The 19,599-nt window shown below is 39.6% G+C and overlaps 1 protein-coding gene across 1 annotated transcript; it reads right to left on the reverse strand.

Moving 5' to 3' along the window:
• Positions 1-4,807: 4,807 nt before the first annotated feature.
• On the reverse strand, positions 4,808-18,510 carry mecp2 (methyl CpG binding protein 2). Its single transcript, XM_026927959.3, has 3 exons — positions 18,369-18,510; positions 7,911-8,255; positions 4,808-6,962 (listed from the first exon to the last, which is right to left on the reverse strand). The coding sequence occupies exons 1-3, from the start codon at positions 18,398-18,400 to the stop codon at positions 5,756-5,758; spliced, it is 1,584 nt and encodes a 527-aa protein (XP_026783760.1). The 5' UTR covers positions 18,401-18,510; the 3' UTR covers positions 4,808-5,755.
• Between the last annotated feature and the right edge of the window lie 1,089 nt (positions 18,511-19,599).

Genomic DNA, 19,599 nt, shown 5'->3' on the forward strand with positions numbered 1-19,599 from the left:
CTTATACATATTTCTAAGATTCTACATTTCACTCACTTTGTTGCTGATGATATGATTTGTAATGTAAATTTCTGTACGTTAAAAAATGATTCGAAACAGAAGCATTTTCACGAGTGCTCTCAGACTTTGGACACCACTGTATGATCTTATTTTCAATCGCACTACACCTAAACTTGTGGGCATGAAGGAAAATCGTCCGGGTGAATAAATTTTGCACATTTTAGAAAATAAAAATGTAGCAAACCTTCCCCTCTATCATGCCCTTCTTTTAAAAAGATTGTTAAGACCTTCAAGTCCTCAGTGCAAATCTAGACCGGGAGTGAAATAAATGTTTTAGACAAGCAGAAGGTAAATGTTGTTTACTGTTGTGTATCTGTTACATACGGCAAACAAATAATACAGTAACACAGTACTATAAAAGTAGACACAAACTATACTTTTGTTTTCACTTTCAGGAAGGCAAGGACTTAGCTTGGCAAATGGTGAGGAACCACTGACACCTAGGCTGTAGGACTGTTTGGTTAAAATAATATACCTTTTAGATACATAGTACTACCCATCCCTTTTATTTCAAACTAAATCAGAACATAGGAAAATAAAACAGCAACTTCGGACAACGGTAAAAAATACATACAAAAAAACGTTAATGGGCGTCCTGCCAGGAAACATACTTTATAAAGTGCAGGTCTTAAATTCATCGTCACATCAGTCATGGTTGAACAATTCCTTTCATAAAATGCAAAATGGTGCTTGGAAGATACCGTTTGAGGCAGGCGTAAATATATATATATATATATATATATTTATATATATAATGACGAATAACTTGCCACGTTAAAATGTTAAAATGGAGAACATTTCCCAACAAATACACTTCATCCAACAGGAGACACATTCAACATAGCAGGGATGAAAAAAAATAATAATACCAGTATCCTATTACCTTCTACACAGTCAATATTGCCCAGGTACATTTGTCCTAATTTATTCCAAATGTGGTTTTTCCTGTACGAAAATAAAACAAGACAAACATATCATCAGTCTCTATAAATCCTCAACACAGCCAAAGCACTGAATACCAACAAGAGGCAAACACAGGACTCAGAATAAAAATACAACTACCGTATAAAGTTCTATTACTGAAACTTCAAGGCACAAGACTATGTTAAATAGACCATGAATGTTCTACCGATGAAGACTTGAAGCTGAATGTGTGGTTTTATTTGACCTTCATTCTCCTTTCTTGTATTATCTCGAGTGCTATAATTGAATTTGTATTTCAGGCATTCCTTATAATTCAGCTTTAACCTTGTTTTTTTTGTTTTTTTTTTCTTCAAATATATAACATCGTACACAATCTAAAGACACAAGAAATGGAAAAAAAATAAAAATAAAAGCAAATAAGATCTACTAAATATAACTATTGCTCTTAAGGTAAAATAGTCTACTCCTAACATTGGCTTCTTTTAAAAAATAGAAAAAAAAACACTAAAATCCACAAATAATAATTTAGTTGGAATAGGTCTGCCACGGCATTGGGGACATCTTAAGGAGGAACAGCTTTAGGAGCCCATGCGTAACCGTCATCTCAGATCTGAGAAATCAACTGGAATAGAAAAAAAAATCTGAATAACGTAAAAACTATTCTTGTCCAACTTAACTGAAGTTTTTTTTTTTTTTATTTGTTTTTGATTCCTTTTTGTTGGTTTTTTTTGTCCTTTTTTTTTGTTTTAAACTGAAGTGCACAAACATACAAGTAACCTTGTAGTTTCGCTGTGTACAGCCGTGTTCAGGTTTTGGGTGAGAATCCTGCGCTCAGACTTTTTGGCCGGCTCTCGGAGAGGAGTGTTCCAGAGGAAAAAAAAAACAAAACAAAACAAAACAAAAAAAAAACATTGTTACGAAGAATAGTAAAGGGCAAGCAATGTACTAACTTCTAATGGCAATCATGCATACTGATACATGTTCACGTACATAGCATGTAAATTTTGGCTACAGGGACACGAGGACATTCCATAGCATATTTGTCTGCCAGAGGCACAAAACAGATATAATAAAGGTCATTTCATGTTTACTTATAGGACCCCCGTTGTTGGTGGTGGTGTTTTTTGTTTTTTTTGACAGTGGGCATTGAGTGATACAAAAAGCATAAATCACTGTGTAAGTGGAAGGTTACATGGATATGTCTTCTCTATGGACACCATATGACCAGATGATGAAAAATAACAAATGGTACAGCAAAGATTAATGGAGAGCCTGCTTTTAAAAAAAAAAAAAAAAAAAAAAAGGACCAAATCAGCCCATCTTGATTTAACCTCTTGTTTTGCTAAGTTGGGATAAAGGCATCTCCTTTTTTTTTTTCTTTTATTTATTTCTTTTTTTTAATCAAAGGCCACCTTGGTCAGATTCCCAAAATGAAGGCACTGCCCATTCTGTGGCAGACCGCTGCTGTTTTTCTCTCACACAGCGCTGTCGATATTTACACATTAATTTAACGTAGAGCCACGACCACTGCAATTCAGGTGATCCTTTTTTTGTTGCTTGTTTTTTTTGATCTCACGCCAGTTTGTCACGATACATTTCATGTGTACACATTCCATGCTGTGCTTGCATACTCAACACTGTAATCCTCGAGCCTCCCCTCTCAGATTAGTCAGACCAGGAACGACGACATCTACCACATGTAGGTCAGGTGCGTCATAGTCCGCTGGTTAAGATCTCTGTTCCAGCAAGTCACACGCATCACACATCCTGGATCTTTTTTTTTTTTTCTCTCCAGTCGAGGTGAGCACTCAATACATGTGATCTGCTGGAACAGAGCAAGCTAGTGGGATCTGAAGATGCTTGAGACCTCAGTGATCGGACCTCAAGCAGGTAACCATGTGCGAACGCACCTAGGAATGCCTTCGAATCAATCTTTCTTTTTTGAGATAATTTCATAGCCCTTTTCTCTAGAGCGCAAGTGCTCTAGTTTCTCTGTGTCCTCTTCCCCACTGGCTAGGGTCGAGGTGGAGAGGAGGCTAAAGGATGAGTTCTGTCAAGCACCACTTCTGTACACTGACCTTCGATGAAAGGAAAAAAAAATAAAAGTAGATACTAGTAGAAACTTAAAAAAATTTTATATTTCTCTGGTGATTGTTAAAATCTAAATCGATCTACAGTCAGCTAGAGAAAGGGAGGTTTTCTAACATCTTTAAGATACCGTATAATGAAACACTCACTATCCTAAAGCACACTTCATAAAAATGACTCATGTGTAGCTCTCAGTTGCATGCTTTTTTTAAACACGAGTGAACGCTACAATGTGGTTCTAAAAAAAAAAAAAATAAAAAAAATAAAAAAAATAGATGACACTGTGGATTCAAAGTTCAACAAGAAATGAAGAGCATGTTGAGCGCTCTTTTCTGATGTTTGATGATTTGACCTTCATCAGCAGGGAAAGCATCAGCAAGGATGTAGAAATTGAATCGCACACTTCCCTGAAATGAACACTTCAATGACTACCAATCCTTCTCGGCCAGAAGGCTTCCTGTAGAAGGAAAAATAAATGGGGGATGTCTATAAGGTATTACCAGTTAAACGTTTCCACTACCATAAAAGCACTGCTTCATGTGAGAGGAGTTAACGACTCCTCGTAATGGCCTCCACTTGTACATCATTGGCCATTATTATGCATTTAAATAAAATAGATGAGATTAGCCTGTGGTCAGGCATCGTCTCCATACGTCTCTATACATGTATTTCTGTAAATCAACTGAGTGCCTCGCTACAATCACACTCATCAATGTTACATCTTTATGCGTACTGTCTCGTGTCAGTACCTCATGGCTTTAGAGGAGAGGGGAATAAAAAGTCGCTCAAAGGAATGAAATGAGGAAGGATATACCTCACATCCGCTGTGAGTCTGCAAACTGCGCTACGGTCTAAAAGAAGACAAAACGGACATGAAACAGAAATGTGTGACTTCATGTGTGACTTTGAAATGTGGGGGAGGCCCTGATATCTCAACGATCTTCCACCTATGATATAAAAACACACTTGATGGATGTTAATCTATCATAAAGACTTTATTTGGGTGCCTGAAAAAATGTCTGTTATTCCTTTGCTATCTCCCAAGTGCATAAATAAATACCAAAATTTGCAAATTGTGTGACTATTTGACACTTTCTAATTAATTTCCTATGCTCATTTTTTATAGTTTAAGCCATTGATATGGCTCCATACAAGATGGCAACCCTGTAAAATCCAGACAATTTTATCATTGCAATGATATTTTAAATGTAAACAAAGGTTAAACAGGGATTCTGAACATATCTTTGTTTTCCCTCCACTGAACTCTGAATATCCAGAAAGTGTGCGTCTCTCTTTGCGTCAAGAATGGAGTCAACGTGGATGGAGTCAACGTGAAAAATGTCCTGTGTGAACTGTCGCAGCTGTCATATGATAGGAAGTCTAGTAAATATAGCACGCATATTGTGTCTTCTGTTCACATCGACTTCCCTATTTGCTCTCCATCACCATGTCAAGGAGAAAAAAACTGAATGGCTACATTTCCAAACACTGTTGGCTCTGATGTGTTCAGGAAACACAAGGCCACTGTTTTCAATTTCACGTCATAGAAAAAAACTAGATAGATAAATAGGAAAAAAAAAATAAGGAAGAGGAAGAAAATGTGTTAGAACGCACTGCTTTGGAATTTCATTTCTATTTTTTTGTTCTCTTTTCACACACTTATTTAGACTGTGCTTTCAGCGTTCATTCACAAATCCATTTGTGCTTAACCCCCCCCCCCCCCCCCCCCCCCCCCCGCCAAACACCTAAAAAGAAAGTATAATAGAGAAAACATTTCCTACTATATTACTGTATTAGGCTGCTATCCAGCACTGCTGAAACAGATGGCGAGGTTAATCACATTACTCAGCGTTCAGACATTCCTCTCCATATCTCTGCATTTAAAATGCAAGAACGAGAGAAAGACATTTAGGTTCAGAACTTAACCAGCCATCGCAAAACATAATTGATGTCCCAAAAAAAAAAAAAAAAAAAGAGAAAATTTAAAAACTACCCTCTTCCCATCCCATAAGCCTTTCTTGTTTAAAACATGATTGACGGGGTACAAGTGCTGCAGTTTTTTTTTGTTTTTTTTTTTTCATGAAGCATGGCCTTTCTTTTATAAAGAACTGACACTCTTCATGCAGTTAACCAGACTGCCTTCTTCTAATAGTCACTTCTATAATATGAAGAAAGAGGAGAAATATGATGTAAAATCAACCCTTATTTATAACACGTTTGTGAGGCGTCAGGTTTTGGCAGGGAAAGATTAGTTGAAAATCAGCTTCCCAGTGAAGTGTTACTTGTGCATCCATTACTATCTCAGTGTCTTGCTATTTCCTAGAAGCTCTAATGAAGCAATAACACGTGGTTCCTATGATTTCTATATTAATATAACGATAAAATGAAACTGGGCAAACAAAAAGAAATCTGAGAATTCATTCAGAAGCGGTATGCCAGCGATTGTATCATCGCTCTGCATACAACTCACAACACTCGACACAACAGCTGCCTTTTGTAAGTACATTTACATTTTTGTGGATTTTTTTCATTATTTCTTGTTTAAAAAACAGAAAAAATAAAACAAACAAACAAACAAACAAACAAAAAAACAACTCCTCCCCCTGTGAGTGCCTCTATTCCTGCGCGAGAATACAGCCGTTGCTGCTGATTGGTCAGTTAGTCTGAATATCAGTCACGTCCTTCAGCTCACGCGTTCGCTCACAGGCGTCCTGGACTCGACTGTTTCTTCTCGACTCGGCCTGGGAACGGCGGAAGGAGGAACAATGTCTCTCAGTTCCTTTCCATCCCCCGTCACAGTGCCATGCTGCTGCTGTTGTTGTTGTTGGGTTCGCAACTCCGTTGCTGCCATCTTGCCTGAAGTGTCTCTAACCGTGTTACTATCGGTTCGGGCCTCCTCCCTGCAGGCTAGCGGCTCCTGTCTCGACCTGGAAGTGCTCAAGTCCTGGGGCTCGTTCTCCACTGGGGGTCCTCCATGCATGGAGTGGCCGAGGGAAAGCTGGTGAGCCTGCGGGGTGAAGATGGACGGCTCCATCAGCGGCAGGTGATGTTGGTGATGGTGGTGATGATGGTGATGGTGGAGGTGTTTCAGTTGTTGCTCACGCTGATCTCTCTTTTTGTGGACTTTTGGTCCACTGCTGCTGCCATTTCCAGAATCCATTGCTTCCTTATGCTTCCGGCTTGAGTGCTTGTGAAGCTTCTGTCCTGTTTCTGACTCCACTCCAGCAGAGGGCGCCGTTTGACTCACAGGTCGTTTTGCTACACTGCTTGGTGCCTCGGGTGTAGTCGTAGTAGATCCTTCTGCCTCCTCCATAGTCTCCCGTGTCTTGCGCTTCTTGATGGGAAGCGCCTTCTCCTGCACAGGCTTGGCTGCCAATTCCTTTTGCGCTTTCTTCTTGGCCTCCGATGTCGCGATAGCTGCAGCAGCGTAAGCTGCACTGGAGCCTGTCCCTCCTGCCGCAGACTGAGAAGCAGCTGCCGGCTTCCTACCACGTTTCTTTGGCGCGCTTGCCTGCTCTTTTTCTGCTTTTCTCTTGCGTCCTGGGCGCTGTTTGACGACGGGGACTTGCCCTGAGGGTGAGCCTGCCTCCGATTTCGGAGCCACGAAGGGCATCTTGACGAGGAGTTTGCCCGGACTCTTTTCTACCACACGTTTCACCGCTACACCCTCTGTGGCCTGCCGTACTTTGCCACTGCCCTTCGGCCGGCCCCTCCCTCGGCCAGTCGGCTTGGCCACTTTGGGCTTCTTCGGCGGTCTCTTCTCCCTGCGCGATGGGCTCCCGCGCCCCGTGACAGTAAAGTCAAAGTCATTTGGGTCTGTGGTGGTGTCACCCACCTTTTGGAAGTACGCCATGAGCTCCACTTTGGAACGGAAGGCTTTCCCTTCTGGGCTGGAAAAATAAACAAAGAAGGTTTGCTACATATTTAAAGACAGATGACAAACACACAAAAGTAGGGAAAAAAATGCTGAGCTAATAATCCTTGCTCATGCTGTAAATCCCTCCAAAAGTCAAGCACTTTCTTTCATGCTGTTATAGATACAGAAGTGGTGTGGGAACTGGGAAGTACTGGTCCATGCTGACTCACAAACTCCCACAGGATGTGTATTATTCAGATGTCCATCATGTCAAACTGGTCAGTCGAACAATTCACACCACTTCACATTCACACCACTGAATTATTCAGCTTTGCAGTGCATCTTGTAACTCAATCGGATCACAGCTCTAGATTAAAACACACATCTCCCAAGCAATCGAACAGCACAAGACTCCTCGTTTTAAGGAGGGGGAAAAAAAAGAAAAAAAAAAAAAAGGGCAAAAACATTATAAATCTCTGTGCAGGCAATTTAGAGTTATATTGAATTAGACGCTGTGAGCACTAGAGTGCAAGGAGTCACCCAGGCTGTTTGTCTCAGCACTCAAGAGCCCAGACAAGCCTCGTCTGAACCATATCACAACATTACACTTCCCCTCATCTAGTTCACCTCCTCCAGCAGTACATGTTTGGTTTAAAAAAAGAAAAGTCTGTGGAGGATTAATATTATCAGAGGTCTTAGCTGAGTTAACCAAAGCCATCTTAGAATTTATATGCATGTCTGCCCCTTCAAAACCACTATTTAACATCAACATCATTTTCATACCACATTAATAAAACGTAACATTTTATCTTGGTTTACGATACCACAATATTCTGTTATGACTACATTTTTACTTGATCCTGTTCTGATTAAGCACCATTTTAACCAGCGGCATCACATTAAATGTTAGTGGCAATAACCGTCTTGATAATTGCAGTACATCTTGTAATCGATTACTGGGACAGCCCTATGGACTACTCACTTGATCAGGTAGACGTCGAATTTGCCAGCCGATCGTCCTGACTTGCGCTGTTTGAGCTTGCGCGTCCAGCCCTGAGGCAGCGAGGGGTCATCGTACAAAGGCCCGCGGTCCCGAATGATGGATCGCCGCTGCTTGGCCGAGGAAGAAGCTTCCGGAGCGCCGAGGGCCGCTGCAGGCTCAGGGGCCGAGGGCTCAGATTGGCCCGCCTCTGCTCGCTGTCCGTCGTCCCCCTCCACAACGGCAGGCTCGACTCTCTCCACATCCTGTTCCTGCTCTTTTTTGCTTTTCTTCTGTTTTTGAGTTGCTTCTTTAGAACCCTCCTGGTCCTCCCCCTTTCCGTCACCTCTGCACACAACACAAGAGGAAAGACTCCAAGTTAGAGAGAATGCAAAATCAACTGAGTAATTAAAAATGCAGCTGTATTTTCCTTATGCATATCTATGCTGCAGTTATGACTTCTGATTTTGTATAAACGTGTGTTCATTATCACATCCTGCACCACCAGCACTGTAAGCAAGAAACGTCTACTGAGGTGCCAAACCCTAAAGCAGAAAAAGAATCAGAGACCAAAGAGCTGTGACTGCAAAAATCTGTGCCACTTCATAGTAAATGTTTATTAACAAGCAATCTGTGGAAAGTTAACACAATGATGAATTTTCCATTATCAAAACCAGAAACAGTGACAGTGTATTTAGTTGCAGTTGGTTGAAGAATTGCAGGGAAATCACCAGCCATGTCGTTTCACCTCACTCGAGTGGAGTGTGAAGATTCCCCAGCTGTTGTGCGAGGGCGAGATTACTGCACCTTTTGATGAGTGCTGGTGGAATCTCCCTCAAGGCCACTGCTGGCCCCTTTGTGGGCATTTTAGTTTGGAGGCCTACATTTTCTTTTTTTGTTTTGCGCTTGTGGGGGGAAAAAAAGCCACAAAGATGCAAAAAAGCAGAAATGATTTACACCTGACACTGGTGTAAGAAAAAAAAAAAAATGCAGGATATGAACAAATATGTGGATTATACCTCTTGTTTTCCCTGTAATTTTTTTTTTTAAATCTGTACAAAAGGCTTAGCCTAAGATCATTTTAAAACCTTTTCAGCCAAGGTACTGTTAAATTCTGGTTGGTCAGAAGGGCTTGATTAATTTTCGAGAACTAGTGCTTTGTGACAGTCAGAGGTAAAGCTGTTCCTGACAAAGGCAAAAATATTTAAGACATTGTGGTTTGTAGTTTCTGTGTAACATGACAAGCTTCATTTTTTTTTTGTCTTGTTACTTTCAAGAGAGAGAGAAAAAAAATGAGAGGCTGGTGAAGGGATCTGTTTATAGCTGCTATCGCATAAATGAGAACAGGAAATAACTTGTTTCTCGGAAGTTCCACAACATTAAACGTAATTATAAACAGATAACTAACTAAATAAATAACTAAATAACTAAATAGTGTTGGCAAATTGCTGTGGTATCAGAGGAATAAAACTCTTGCTGATATTGGAAACATATTCCACTTCAGGGTGGTGACAGTAACTCCGCTTCACCTCGGGCCACATCACACCGTCCTGCTGTTGATTATTTTCCCAAAAACAGCATGCTCCAAGTGCTTAATTCCTTACAAATTACACACTGCAAATTACACATTGCAATGTCCTTTTCATTTAAGTATTTTAGCAATTAAAATAAATAAAAAGCAGTCAAACTATAATCGTTTCTTTTTTCCTGACAGTTTCCAGCAAGCCTTGGAGGGAAAAGTTCTACATCTCTACTGTACTGATGAAGTTTTAAACTGTGTATGATGATAATATTGCGTCCTGAATACTGCTGTATGTTGTATAACTGATTGTCACTCACGTGTTAGTTAGATGCAAAAAGCTTGAGGAATAAACCTCTTCTGGCTTAAAGCTAAATGGCTGATCCATGTTGCCAGACAGAGAGCGCCAGGGCAAACTGAATAATAATCACTTAATAATGAAGAACACGGCAACCATGATGGTGAGCGGGATAACGACCTTAGAGGCTCAGATCTCTTCCTACTTGGCACCACGAGGCTAACTCTGCTCAAAAAGAAAAGCCCACTCAGGCCTATAATACTCCTGCAATAATCTCATGGCCTGTTCAATCAGTCTGGGTTTGCTCCTGCTCCCACCATCCACGAGCCTCGCACTCAATCTGCAGCGTACAAAGCAGTGGGGGGAAAATCCTGAATAACTGCGAAACACAAGTCTAGTTAAAAATTTATTTGTAAAGAATTTACCCAACATAATCTATGAGGCACGTGCAAAATCAAAATCTTCTCATCACGTTCATTGGCTGTTCGTGTTCCTGTTCTCTGATTCAGTGTTTAGCTTCATAATACGTCATCACTTTAATAAGTAAGGAGTAAAACACTTCCGGGTGTGCGGATACAGGGAAATAATCAATGACAAGGTAGTGTGATGAAACACGGTTGCTGTTACCAAGTGTTATATTCCTTTATACCACAGCGATTTACCAATTAAATTTTTATTAACTAAAGAATGACACATCATTCTTTTTATCCATTAGTAGTTATATTTAATGTTAGTTCTTGTTATTACAGCAGTTATGAACGGCCATTCCCTCATGAACCCCCCCTTTTAAATTAGTAAGACAAAAAAAAAAAGCAGCTTGTCATTTTACTGTGAAACCGTAAAGCACAAACTCCTCCAGTGTCAGGAAATGTAAAGTTACAGCTCTACCTCTGACTGTTATACAAGTGCTCACACTGAAGACTCCTTCCAAAAATGTTAAATAAACGTCTCCTTATAGAAAGTTGCTTATTATTACTTTTAGATTATGTGGCGCATCCACTAAGGGTGGATGATATGACAAAAAATATCATATCATGATTCAGGGAAAGACATTCAATGACACACCATAAATAAATAAATAAATAAATAAATATTAGTTGGATCACAACCTGCCACCATAACAGTAGCATTGCGCTTAAAAAAAAAAAAAAAAACTTGAACATATAAATTATTTTCAAAATTCAAAATATATTTATTAATTTGTTTTTAAAATATTTAATTTAATATATTGTTTCTTTTTTATATGTATTATGTTATTTAAAAAAAATATTTATCACTGAAAAAGAAAAAAATTCTTAAATTTTAAAGATAACATTTCAAAATCATATTAACTACTTCCAGTTTGTAATTTTTATTTTATAATTTTAATGTAATGAAAAGATAAAACAATATAACAATTTATCACGATACCAATATTATATCATCATATCACCCCGCCTTAGTGTCCACCATAAAAATCCATGTGAATCAGCTGTTACTATAGAAATAATAACTTGTAAGACTGATGCTGAACATTAAAGTATGTTGTAAAGTTGGGTGAGGTGATGATATCGGTATTTCAGGGGTGTAACGATACATCACGATGCAAAAATGTGTGCGATTCACATCGTGGGAATTAGCTTTCTATTAATTATGCATCTAATGCAGTTGCACTGTTTGAACACCAGAGGCCCCAATCTGTGCAGCCCATAGAGTTTAAATATACAGAGAGCATACTGGTCACATGATCGCATTTGAGGCCGCAGGCAAATCGGGCATTTGAGGCCGCAGGCAAATCGGGCATTTTAGCCGACTTTGGAGCTCTATTTATACTACGGAGCTCATTATCATTGTTTCAGTCAATCATTTTCCCCGGGTCAGACACTTTGTTTATTCAATCTAAAATTTTTTTATTATTATTATTAATTATTAAGATAGGGTGAACCTGTAGTATATTTTGTTTACAAAATGAAACCTCACAGTTCATAGTAATTTTTTGATTTACTGTGAGAAGTTATGCTTTATGCTTTATTGAGAGTTTTGTTGTGTATCACTGACTATCTCCTTCATTAATCACAGAAACAAGTGTCTGATTAATTGATTTCCCGTTCATTTCTTGTTACTTATATTAGTGGTTTTATTTTTTAAATCTTTTAAAAATCATTTACGTGTTTTTTTTTTTTGCAGTCTACTGATTTAATAAACATCAGCAGATTTAAGTATCTTGCTATGTACTGACGTATTGTGCATCATCAAAATGTCTTCAAATGTGAAAGTATGAGGAAGTTTTTGCTCACTGACACATCTTTTGCAAATTTTAAAATCAGTCCCTTCTTAAAGGTGCAGGAAATAAAATGCACAACTAAAAAAAAGATTTAAAATAGTATTGATAAAAGAACGCTGGTCTGTGACCAAAAGTGAAAGCGCAATAAATAGGGAAATCACCTGAAATGAACAGCAGTACATGAAACTGGTGATTGTTTCCTATCAGACACACTTTTAGAACCTGAAACCTTTCGTTGTGACAGTGTACATTATTAAATTCATTCAATTCCAAAATGCTAAAAGGATGAAGACGGGTCATGATAAGGCTTTAATGAAGCGACTGTCTTGTTTGTCTCATTAGTAACACAAACATCATGGTTCACTACACACAGCGTGCTGTATTTTTAATTTTTTTTCCTTTCAGCAAGCCATCACCGTCTGCTTTGTGATAAATGCATTCAAAAAAAAAAAACCGAAAGCAATAAAACGTCCTTGTGGTCACTGCGCTTGTGGGAAGAAAAGCTGTCAGCTAGCAATGCTGATTTGTAAAATAGTTACACAGGGGCGTCCTCAGAGGCCCGGCAAACGGAGCTGTGTTCCAGTGTCGATCGTGTCACGATTTAATAAACTGATTCACGCCTTGTGTGTGCGCTTAAATGTTTAAACGTTTAAACAGTTAAAAACTACATGCTATGGCCAACGTGCCCAGTGATGCAATCAGAGAACAGCGAGTACTATGCAAATCAAAGAAAAGGCTCAAAAAGTACTCAGTGTACCATTAAGCCAGCTTTCACGCACATTAAGGTGTCATTTGCCTACTCTGATCAAAGCGAAATTGATACTTTTGGTTTCTGGTTTGGTTTGGTTTCGCACTGCATATAATTAAACAAACTAAAAAGCAATTCACCAAAGCACAGAAAACACGGAAAAATAAATGATTCGATACTTATATAAATAACTAGTTCAAAAAGTTGTTTTCCTCTTTTTGTTCGTTGGATCAAATCTCCAGAACACATGGCATTTCCTCAGCGCTACATCTCTGTCCCTTGGCTCAGTTTAGCAGCTCACGTCTACAAAAAAATACTGCTCGCAACCCATAAAACAAATAGTTGCGGCATGTTTGGTTAGTTTGAGAGACGAAAACGCTTGTCTCGCAGTAGGGTTCTTGGGATTTTGGAAGCGCTCTCAAACTGGTTGTCTAATGCTGCATTTGAGATCATAATGCGTAATTCCAGGGGGGAAAAAACAAGAAAAAAAAAAGAAAAGAAAGAAAATGTCTCTTCAAATCAGAATTCCTTCTTGGGAACTCAGGACGGTCTCCTCAACTCCGAGTTCAGCAAGCGACATCAAATCAAAATGGCTGCTCACAGTAAACACAGTAGCACTTCTTACTTTTAAATGCGGTACACTGCATATATAAATATTTGCTTTAATCAACATACAGACATATTCACTTATTAAATCTATAATCTGACTGTACAAGATGGAAATATACACCACTCATGACAGTTAGCTGGCTAGCTTGTTGCTAACAAAAGACGAAAATGTGTTTTTCCTCCCACTCTGTAGCACGAGGGCAAAAATGACATAACTCCGACCTCCGACTTTCCACTTCCGAGGTAAGTCGAATGCAGGAATTAACCCAAGTGTGACTGCTGTGGGGTAAAACACACAGGGGTTCAATTCAAACAGAATAAACACAGCACCCCAAAAACATTACTCTCTGTAAACAACAGACACAGGCAGGAAATGGTTAATGTAACAAATGTCTATGTTTAGTACGTTTATTTTTACCACAATACCACATCTAAACCAAATCGGCACAAACCAGAACAAACGTGAACTCTGTTGTTTAATTTCTTTGTCTACCCCAGCATCAGATGTGTCAGAGGATGCTGATTATTTTTCTATAGCAGCAGCTCTGCTGTCAGGATTACATTAACACACTCAATCTACATTATCGTTTCTGTAGGAACAATCAGTCCGTTTTTGGAAGGAGTCTCCAGTGTCAGTGCTTTGTACCAGTCAGAGGTAAAGCTGTAGCTTTAAGTTTTCCGACACGGGCAAGTCTTCAGGAGAGGGAAAAATGAGAGAAACGACAGTATACAGCAGAGAACAGGAACTAACTTGTTTCGTGAAAGGTAACTATAAATAGATAAAAAGTATGACGCGTCATTCTTTAGTTAATAAAAAATTATGCTCATCGGCAAACTGCTGTGGTACGAGAGGAATAAAACACTTCAGGACATGCAGTTATTGGAAAATAATCAACTTCAGGGTGGTAACAGGGTGGGAACACACTATCTTGTCATTTGAATATTGTCCTGTAACAGCACGCCACAAAGTGTTTTATTTCTTTCTTATATTTATTTTCCTTATATTTAGGAAGCTTTACGGAGGTCCAAAATTTTTCTGGCGAGCTGGAGTGAGCTTAGATCAGACTTGCGTTTCTTTCGTCATCTGATAACGCGAAATATCACATCACGCCTGTAATGTTCTTAATAACTTAGCAAAAGAAGCTCACAGCGAGTCCAAAATGTTTTCTTCCGTACTCAGAATATTAGATATTAGATCGCATTTGCATTTTCCTCGTCTGATCCATTGAAGCTTTTTGCGTCCTTGTCTAAAAGCACATAATGTTCTTAATTAAAGTTAGTAAAAAAAAAAAGAAAAAAAGAAAAGAAAAGAAAAGCTGATAGAGAGTCGTCCCGGATACATCAGAGCTCTGATATTGTTATCATATTGAAAGCACGGGATCAGTCTTTCCTATTATCATCATTTATACGATTACACGATTTGCACATTTAAGTGCAGGACCTGTGAAAGAAAAGTTAGTCCAGCATGCAGGAAGAACAACTTTGTAAAGAGCAAAGAGAGAACCAGAGAGCGAGAGAGGAAGAGAGAGAGAGAGAGAGAGAGAGAGAGAGAGAGAAACAGAGAGCGAGAGAGGAAGAGAGAGAGAGAGAGAGAGAGAGAGAGAGAGAGAGAAACAGAACAGTGCAACATCTTTTAACTGCTGATGATGATTATGTGGTATAATACACAACCGACCAAAAAACCACAATTTTAACCTGTGTGAAAACGTCATGCTTGTCCTCTCTGCCTCGTTTTAGTCACACTGCAAAATTCATAAAGCAAATGTAGCCAGCCATCACGCTCAGGAAGGGAAGGGAAGGGACGCAGCAGCACTGTGTGTGTGTGTGTGTGTGTGTGTGTGTGTGTGTGTCTGAGTGCGTGTGAGTGAGTGCATCACACGGGTCACATCAGGTCAGCCCGACTGCACTCTAGTCTTCCTATTTTAATGCTCTCTAGAAGAAAATTTCTCACATGCGTTCACATACATGCATTATGGGAGGTTTTGGAAATCCCAAATGCATTGCACTTACAAACAGAATGATTTCATTTCACGTAGTTTGGGTAAATCCCCAGCTATGTCTCTCACACACACTCACACAATCACACGCAACACGCTGCTTAAATGTTAGCTGCGAACAGGAAGCCATCTCAACCCTAAATCTAACAATCTGTCTAATGTGTCGAGTCTGTTTAACATGGTAGTGCCGTGTGCTGTTACACACACGCTGATACTCATTAAAGCCTCTGTGAAATTACTTCGATTTGATTTCGCTCGTTGACGTATTTACTTCAGAAATGAGACATCATGCTGATGGTGTGGTGAAATGCTCGACTGATTTGCAGCCAATAGCCAATAGCGAAATTTAAAATACGCCACACCCTAAAGTCTAAACAAAATCCGAACAAACTCAAGAGTAGCTTTGCGAACTAGCTAACTACGAGACCCGGTGAGAGAATTTTTTCAGCTGTGGAGGATTTCTTACCGCTGTCTTCCCCCCACAACTGTCCGATTTATACAGGACGATATCCTGAACGACAAGATGCTGTGTGTGTTTTGTGAGTTGCGCTGTACGTTTGAACCGAGGTCGATAACGGTGACAAAGAACCGCAAGAATGTCATCAGGAGACATCTGATGCGTGGTAGGCTTAAAATTAATTTGAAATATTATGCTTCTTGATAAAATGATATTACTGACTCATACTGATGGAGAAGCCTCGATGGTGTATAAAGACGGAATCATGTTCGCGATCTGTCCAAGAACAGCTCGAAGTTGATAAAACACTCTTCCGAAAAGGGAACAGGCTATGAGAAGACGCAAAGCCAAAAAACTCACGTCTGCTGTAGGGACGTAACGATACGATGTGATACAATACGAGGCTCTCTAGTCCATATTTCTCTGCATCCAACAATATGTACAACAGTATCCTAGCTGTCGTAAAAAAGCGCTTATATTACATGATGTGTGTAAAAAAAATAATAAAAAAAAAAAAAACATTTTTAAATCTTTTAAAAAATGTAATAAAAAATTAAAAAAAGCTTAAAAAAAAGTAGCTTCCTCTTTGTCTCAACTCAGGAGAGGCAACAGGGATTTTAAAAATTGTTCTCTTAAAGGCGCATTAGGTACGATTAGTCTTTTCTTCTAACAGTTAGGTGGGTTCGACATTTGAATTATATTTTTTTCCCCGCTCATGTTCATGAAGCTCCGCCCCAGTGGCCCGTAGCGTGTCTATAAAATGACTGACAGGAGACGCGTCCAAACACAAACAAGCGTTCAGGACCGGAAGCAAGTTCTCCAAGTGGGTTTCCTCAGCGACTTTATAAACTTTTGCTCAGACGACGGCTTCATCTATTTTTTTGTAAATCATTTTCTAAAAATGTTCCAGGTTATTTGTTCATGTAAAGAGTACAAAAAATTAACTATTGCACCTTTAAGCATGCTGGATTTTTTTTTTTTTTTTTTTTTTTGATGAGGCAATACACTGGTATAGTATCTCCTACATTCAGAAGCTGGAACTTTCCCCCAAGTCTTTAAGGTCTGGTGTTTGGAAGAAATTCGACTTCCTCTTCAGTTACGACGCTAATACCACACACACACACACACACACACACACACACACACACACACACACACACACCAACTTTCATTCAGCCAAACTTTCCTCGATGAATCAATCCGGGCTAAAGAAATCAACAAGGAAGTGGAGAACACAGGATTCGAAAACACGCCTTGTGCTACAGAGAGCTGCGTGACTCTGAGGCAGCACAGTAAAAGCCCCGTGCTTTAGACACGCCCACCTCGTGATTCACGCCTTTCGTTTTGTTACGCTACATGTAACGTTTCATTATACGCTGCTAAGACGCAGATGACGTAAACACTGACATTAAGTTTAAAATCTTGTACTTTTATCATGTCGAAATGGAAACCTATATTCAGTCAATGCTCATGTTATGGTGCTGTGTTGAAAATGTATCGTATCGGATTTGAATTCATTCCGCCCCTAGTTTGCTGCTAACAAGTTGCGATGTAGAACAAGACACGCCCCCCTCTCCCCAGGGGCGGGACATAATCATTCTAGAAATGATTTAATTGGACGAACACAAGACAAGTACAGGATGAATCATCAAAAAAAAAAATTCCCAGAAGTGACGGAAGTATGAATTTGAATCTCTAAAACTATTTTTTTTTCTAAATATATTATCATATTAGTGTCCATAACACCAAGAGACAGGTACAAGGTGTTGTGAAACACCAATTTTTTTTCATTTCAGGGACACTTGAAAAACAAGACCACCTCAGAAACAGTGAGCTGAAATTGCTAGAATATCAGTATAGTGCTGTGCATTTAGAAACCAAACTAACTAACTTGCATGCATGTGCAAACTTGGATGTGCAGCCACATAAACAAACCTGCACATCCATCAGGATTTCTGTTACTAATATCCCAGCACATGAGCTAAACAGGTTTTTGGGACAAAATGTAATTCCAGCATGCAGCTGTGCACTAGCTTCTTAGCCAGCTAACTTCTAACTGGCTGGTGTTTTGACAGCCATTAAACATTAGCAGCACTTATTTTAAAAATGTGCAGAGTTTAGGATGTAAACATGCTTTCAAATATCAGATAAGCGACAGGAAGCTGCTGTAGTGTTGCACATTAAATGTGATATTAGCTTAGCTAAGAGTTCAGAGTAACGTCAGAAAATGACACACACACACATACATACACACACACATACACACACACACATACACACATACACGCACACACACACACACACCTCCTCCTAGTAGGTAGCTAGCTAGCTAGCTGGTTAGCAAGTAAGCTAAAAGTGTTCATCCATGATCTGGGAAAAGCAATGGGGGGAAATACAAGTGACGTTATTCCAAGCTAAAGCTAAAGCTAAAGCTAACGGACTTAGCAAGCTAACGTTTTTCACCACACACAATAATGGTTAGCTGCGATAAATACGCAATAGCGATTTGCGGCGCCCGCCGTTTGAATTCGCCACAACATTACAACATGAACATAGTCATTCACACTTACAGTCTCTCCTCTCCGCTCTCTGCGGCGGCCATTTTTTTTATTTAAATAAATAAATTTCCAAAAAAATCACGCAACATCTTTGTGAGTACCCCCTCCTCTCACCCTCTCTCCCACTCCCTCTACTACACCATAGAAGCTGCCCCGATTCTCGCGAGATTTCCAGTCGCGCTTAACGGCGGGTCTCAGATCCTCTCGCGAGAACCAGCGGAAGGTAATGATCATCAGAGAAGAATGTCTAGGCCTCGCAAGGGACACTGCGGTGCACATCAGAATAAACTGCTCAGTACGGTGTTGGCGCTCTTTTCTCTTTCTTTCATTTAACTGCCTAATTTACTTCCATTCGTCTTTCTCTCAAAACAAAGTCACAAAGTTACACAACATGTGTTTCAATATTATGTTAACCATATGGCAGTCCTTAATGATAGTGATTAGTGATGCTTTTTTTTTTCCAAATGAAGTGTTGATATCACATTTAATAAGAGTCTTAAAATAGGACCACCAAACTAATGACAGACACGTCACTGACTCAGTCTGACTAACTCAATCGAGTCAATAAACCTTTACGCCTTGTATGGTTAACCATTTAAACATTGTTTATTCATTCGTTTATCTTCAGTAAGAGCTGAAGATGGAACCGGAGCCTGTCCCAGGAACACGGGGTGGGAGGTGGGAATACACGCCAGGTGGGATGCCAGTCCTTCGCAGGGCAGATTCACACACACAGGGGCAGACTTAGCACTAGGCAAAGATAGGCAACCGCCTTGGGCCCCCAGAAGCCAAGGGCCCCCTAAAAATGCAAATTATATATATTTGTAATTATTAATGCTAAATAACGTATGCTGAAATTTTAAATATTGACGTTAAAACACTGAAATGAGGGCCCCATTCCTATATTTTGCCAAGGGCCCCCAAATCACTAAATCCGCCCCTGCACACACACACACACACACACACACACCTACTAACATGTTGGTGGGAGGAGGGATGAAACCGGAGAATGTGGAGGAAACTCACACAGACACGGGGAGAACGTGCAAAACTCCACACAGACAGTAACCCGTGTGAACCAGGAAACTGCGTCTGTATTAAACAGCTGTATTTAAACAGATACACCCTATGTGTTTGTGGAGAGCAAGGGAATAGTGAATACAAATTAAACACATGAACAGTAAGCCTATTTATTGTAGGGTGAACTCAGGTAATGTGTGACGTATTGGTGTTTAAGTAAAGG

This window comes from Pangasianodon hypophthalmus, chromosome 8, assembly GCF_027358585.1.
Source record: "Pangasianodon hypophthalmus isolate fPanHyp1 chromosome 8, fPanHyp1.pri, whole genome shotgun sequence".
NCBI lineage: Eukaryota > Metazoa > Chordata > Actinopteri > Siluriformes > Pangasiidae > Pangasianodon > Pangasianodon hypophthalmus.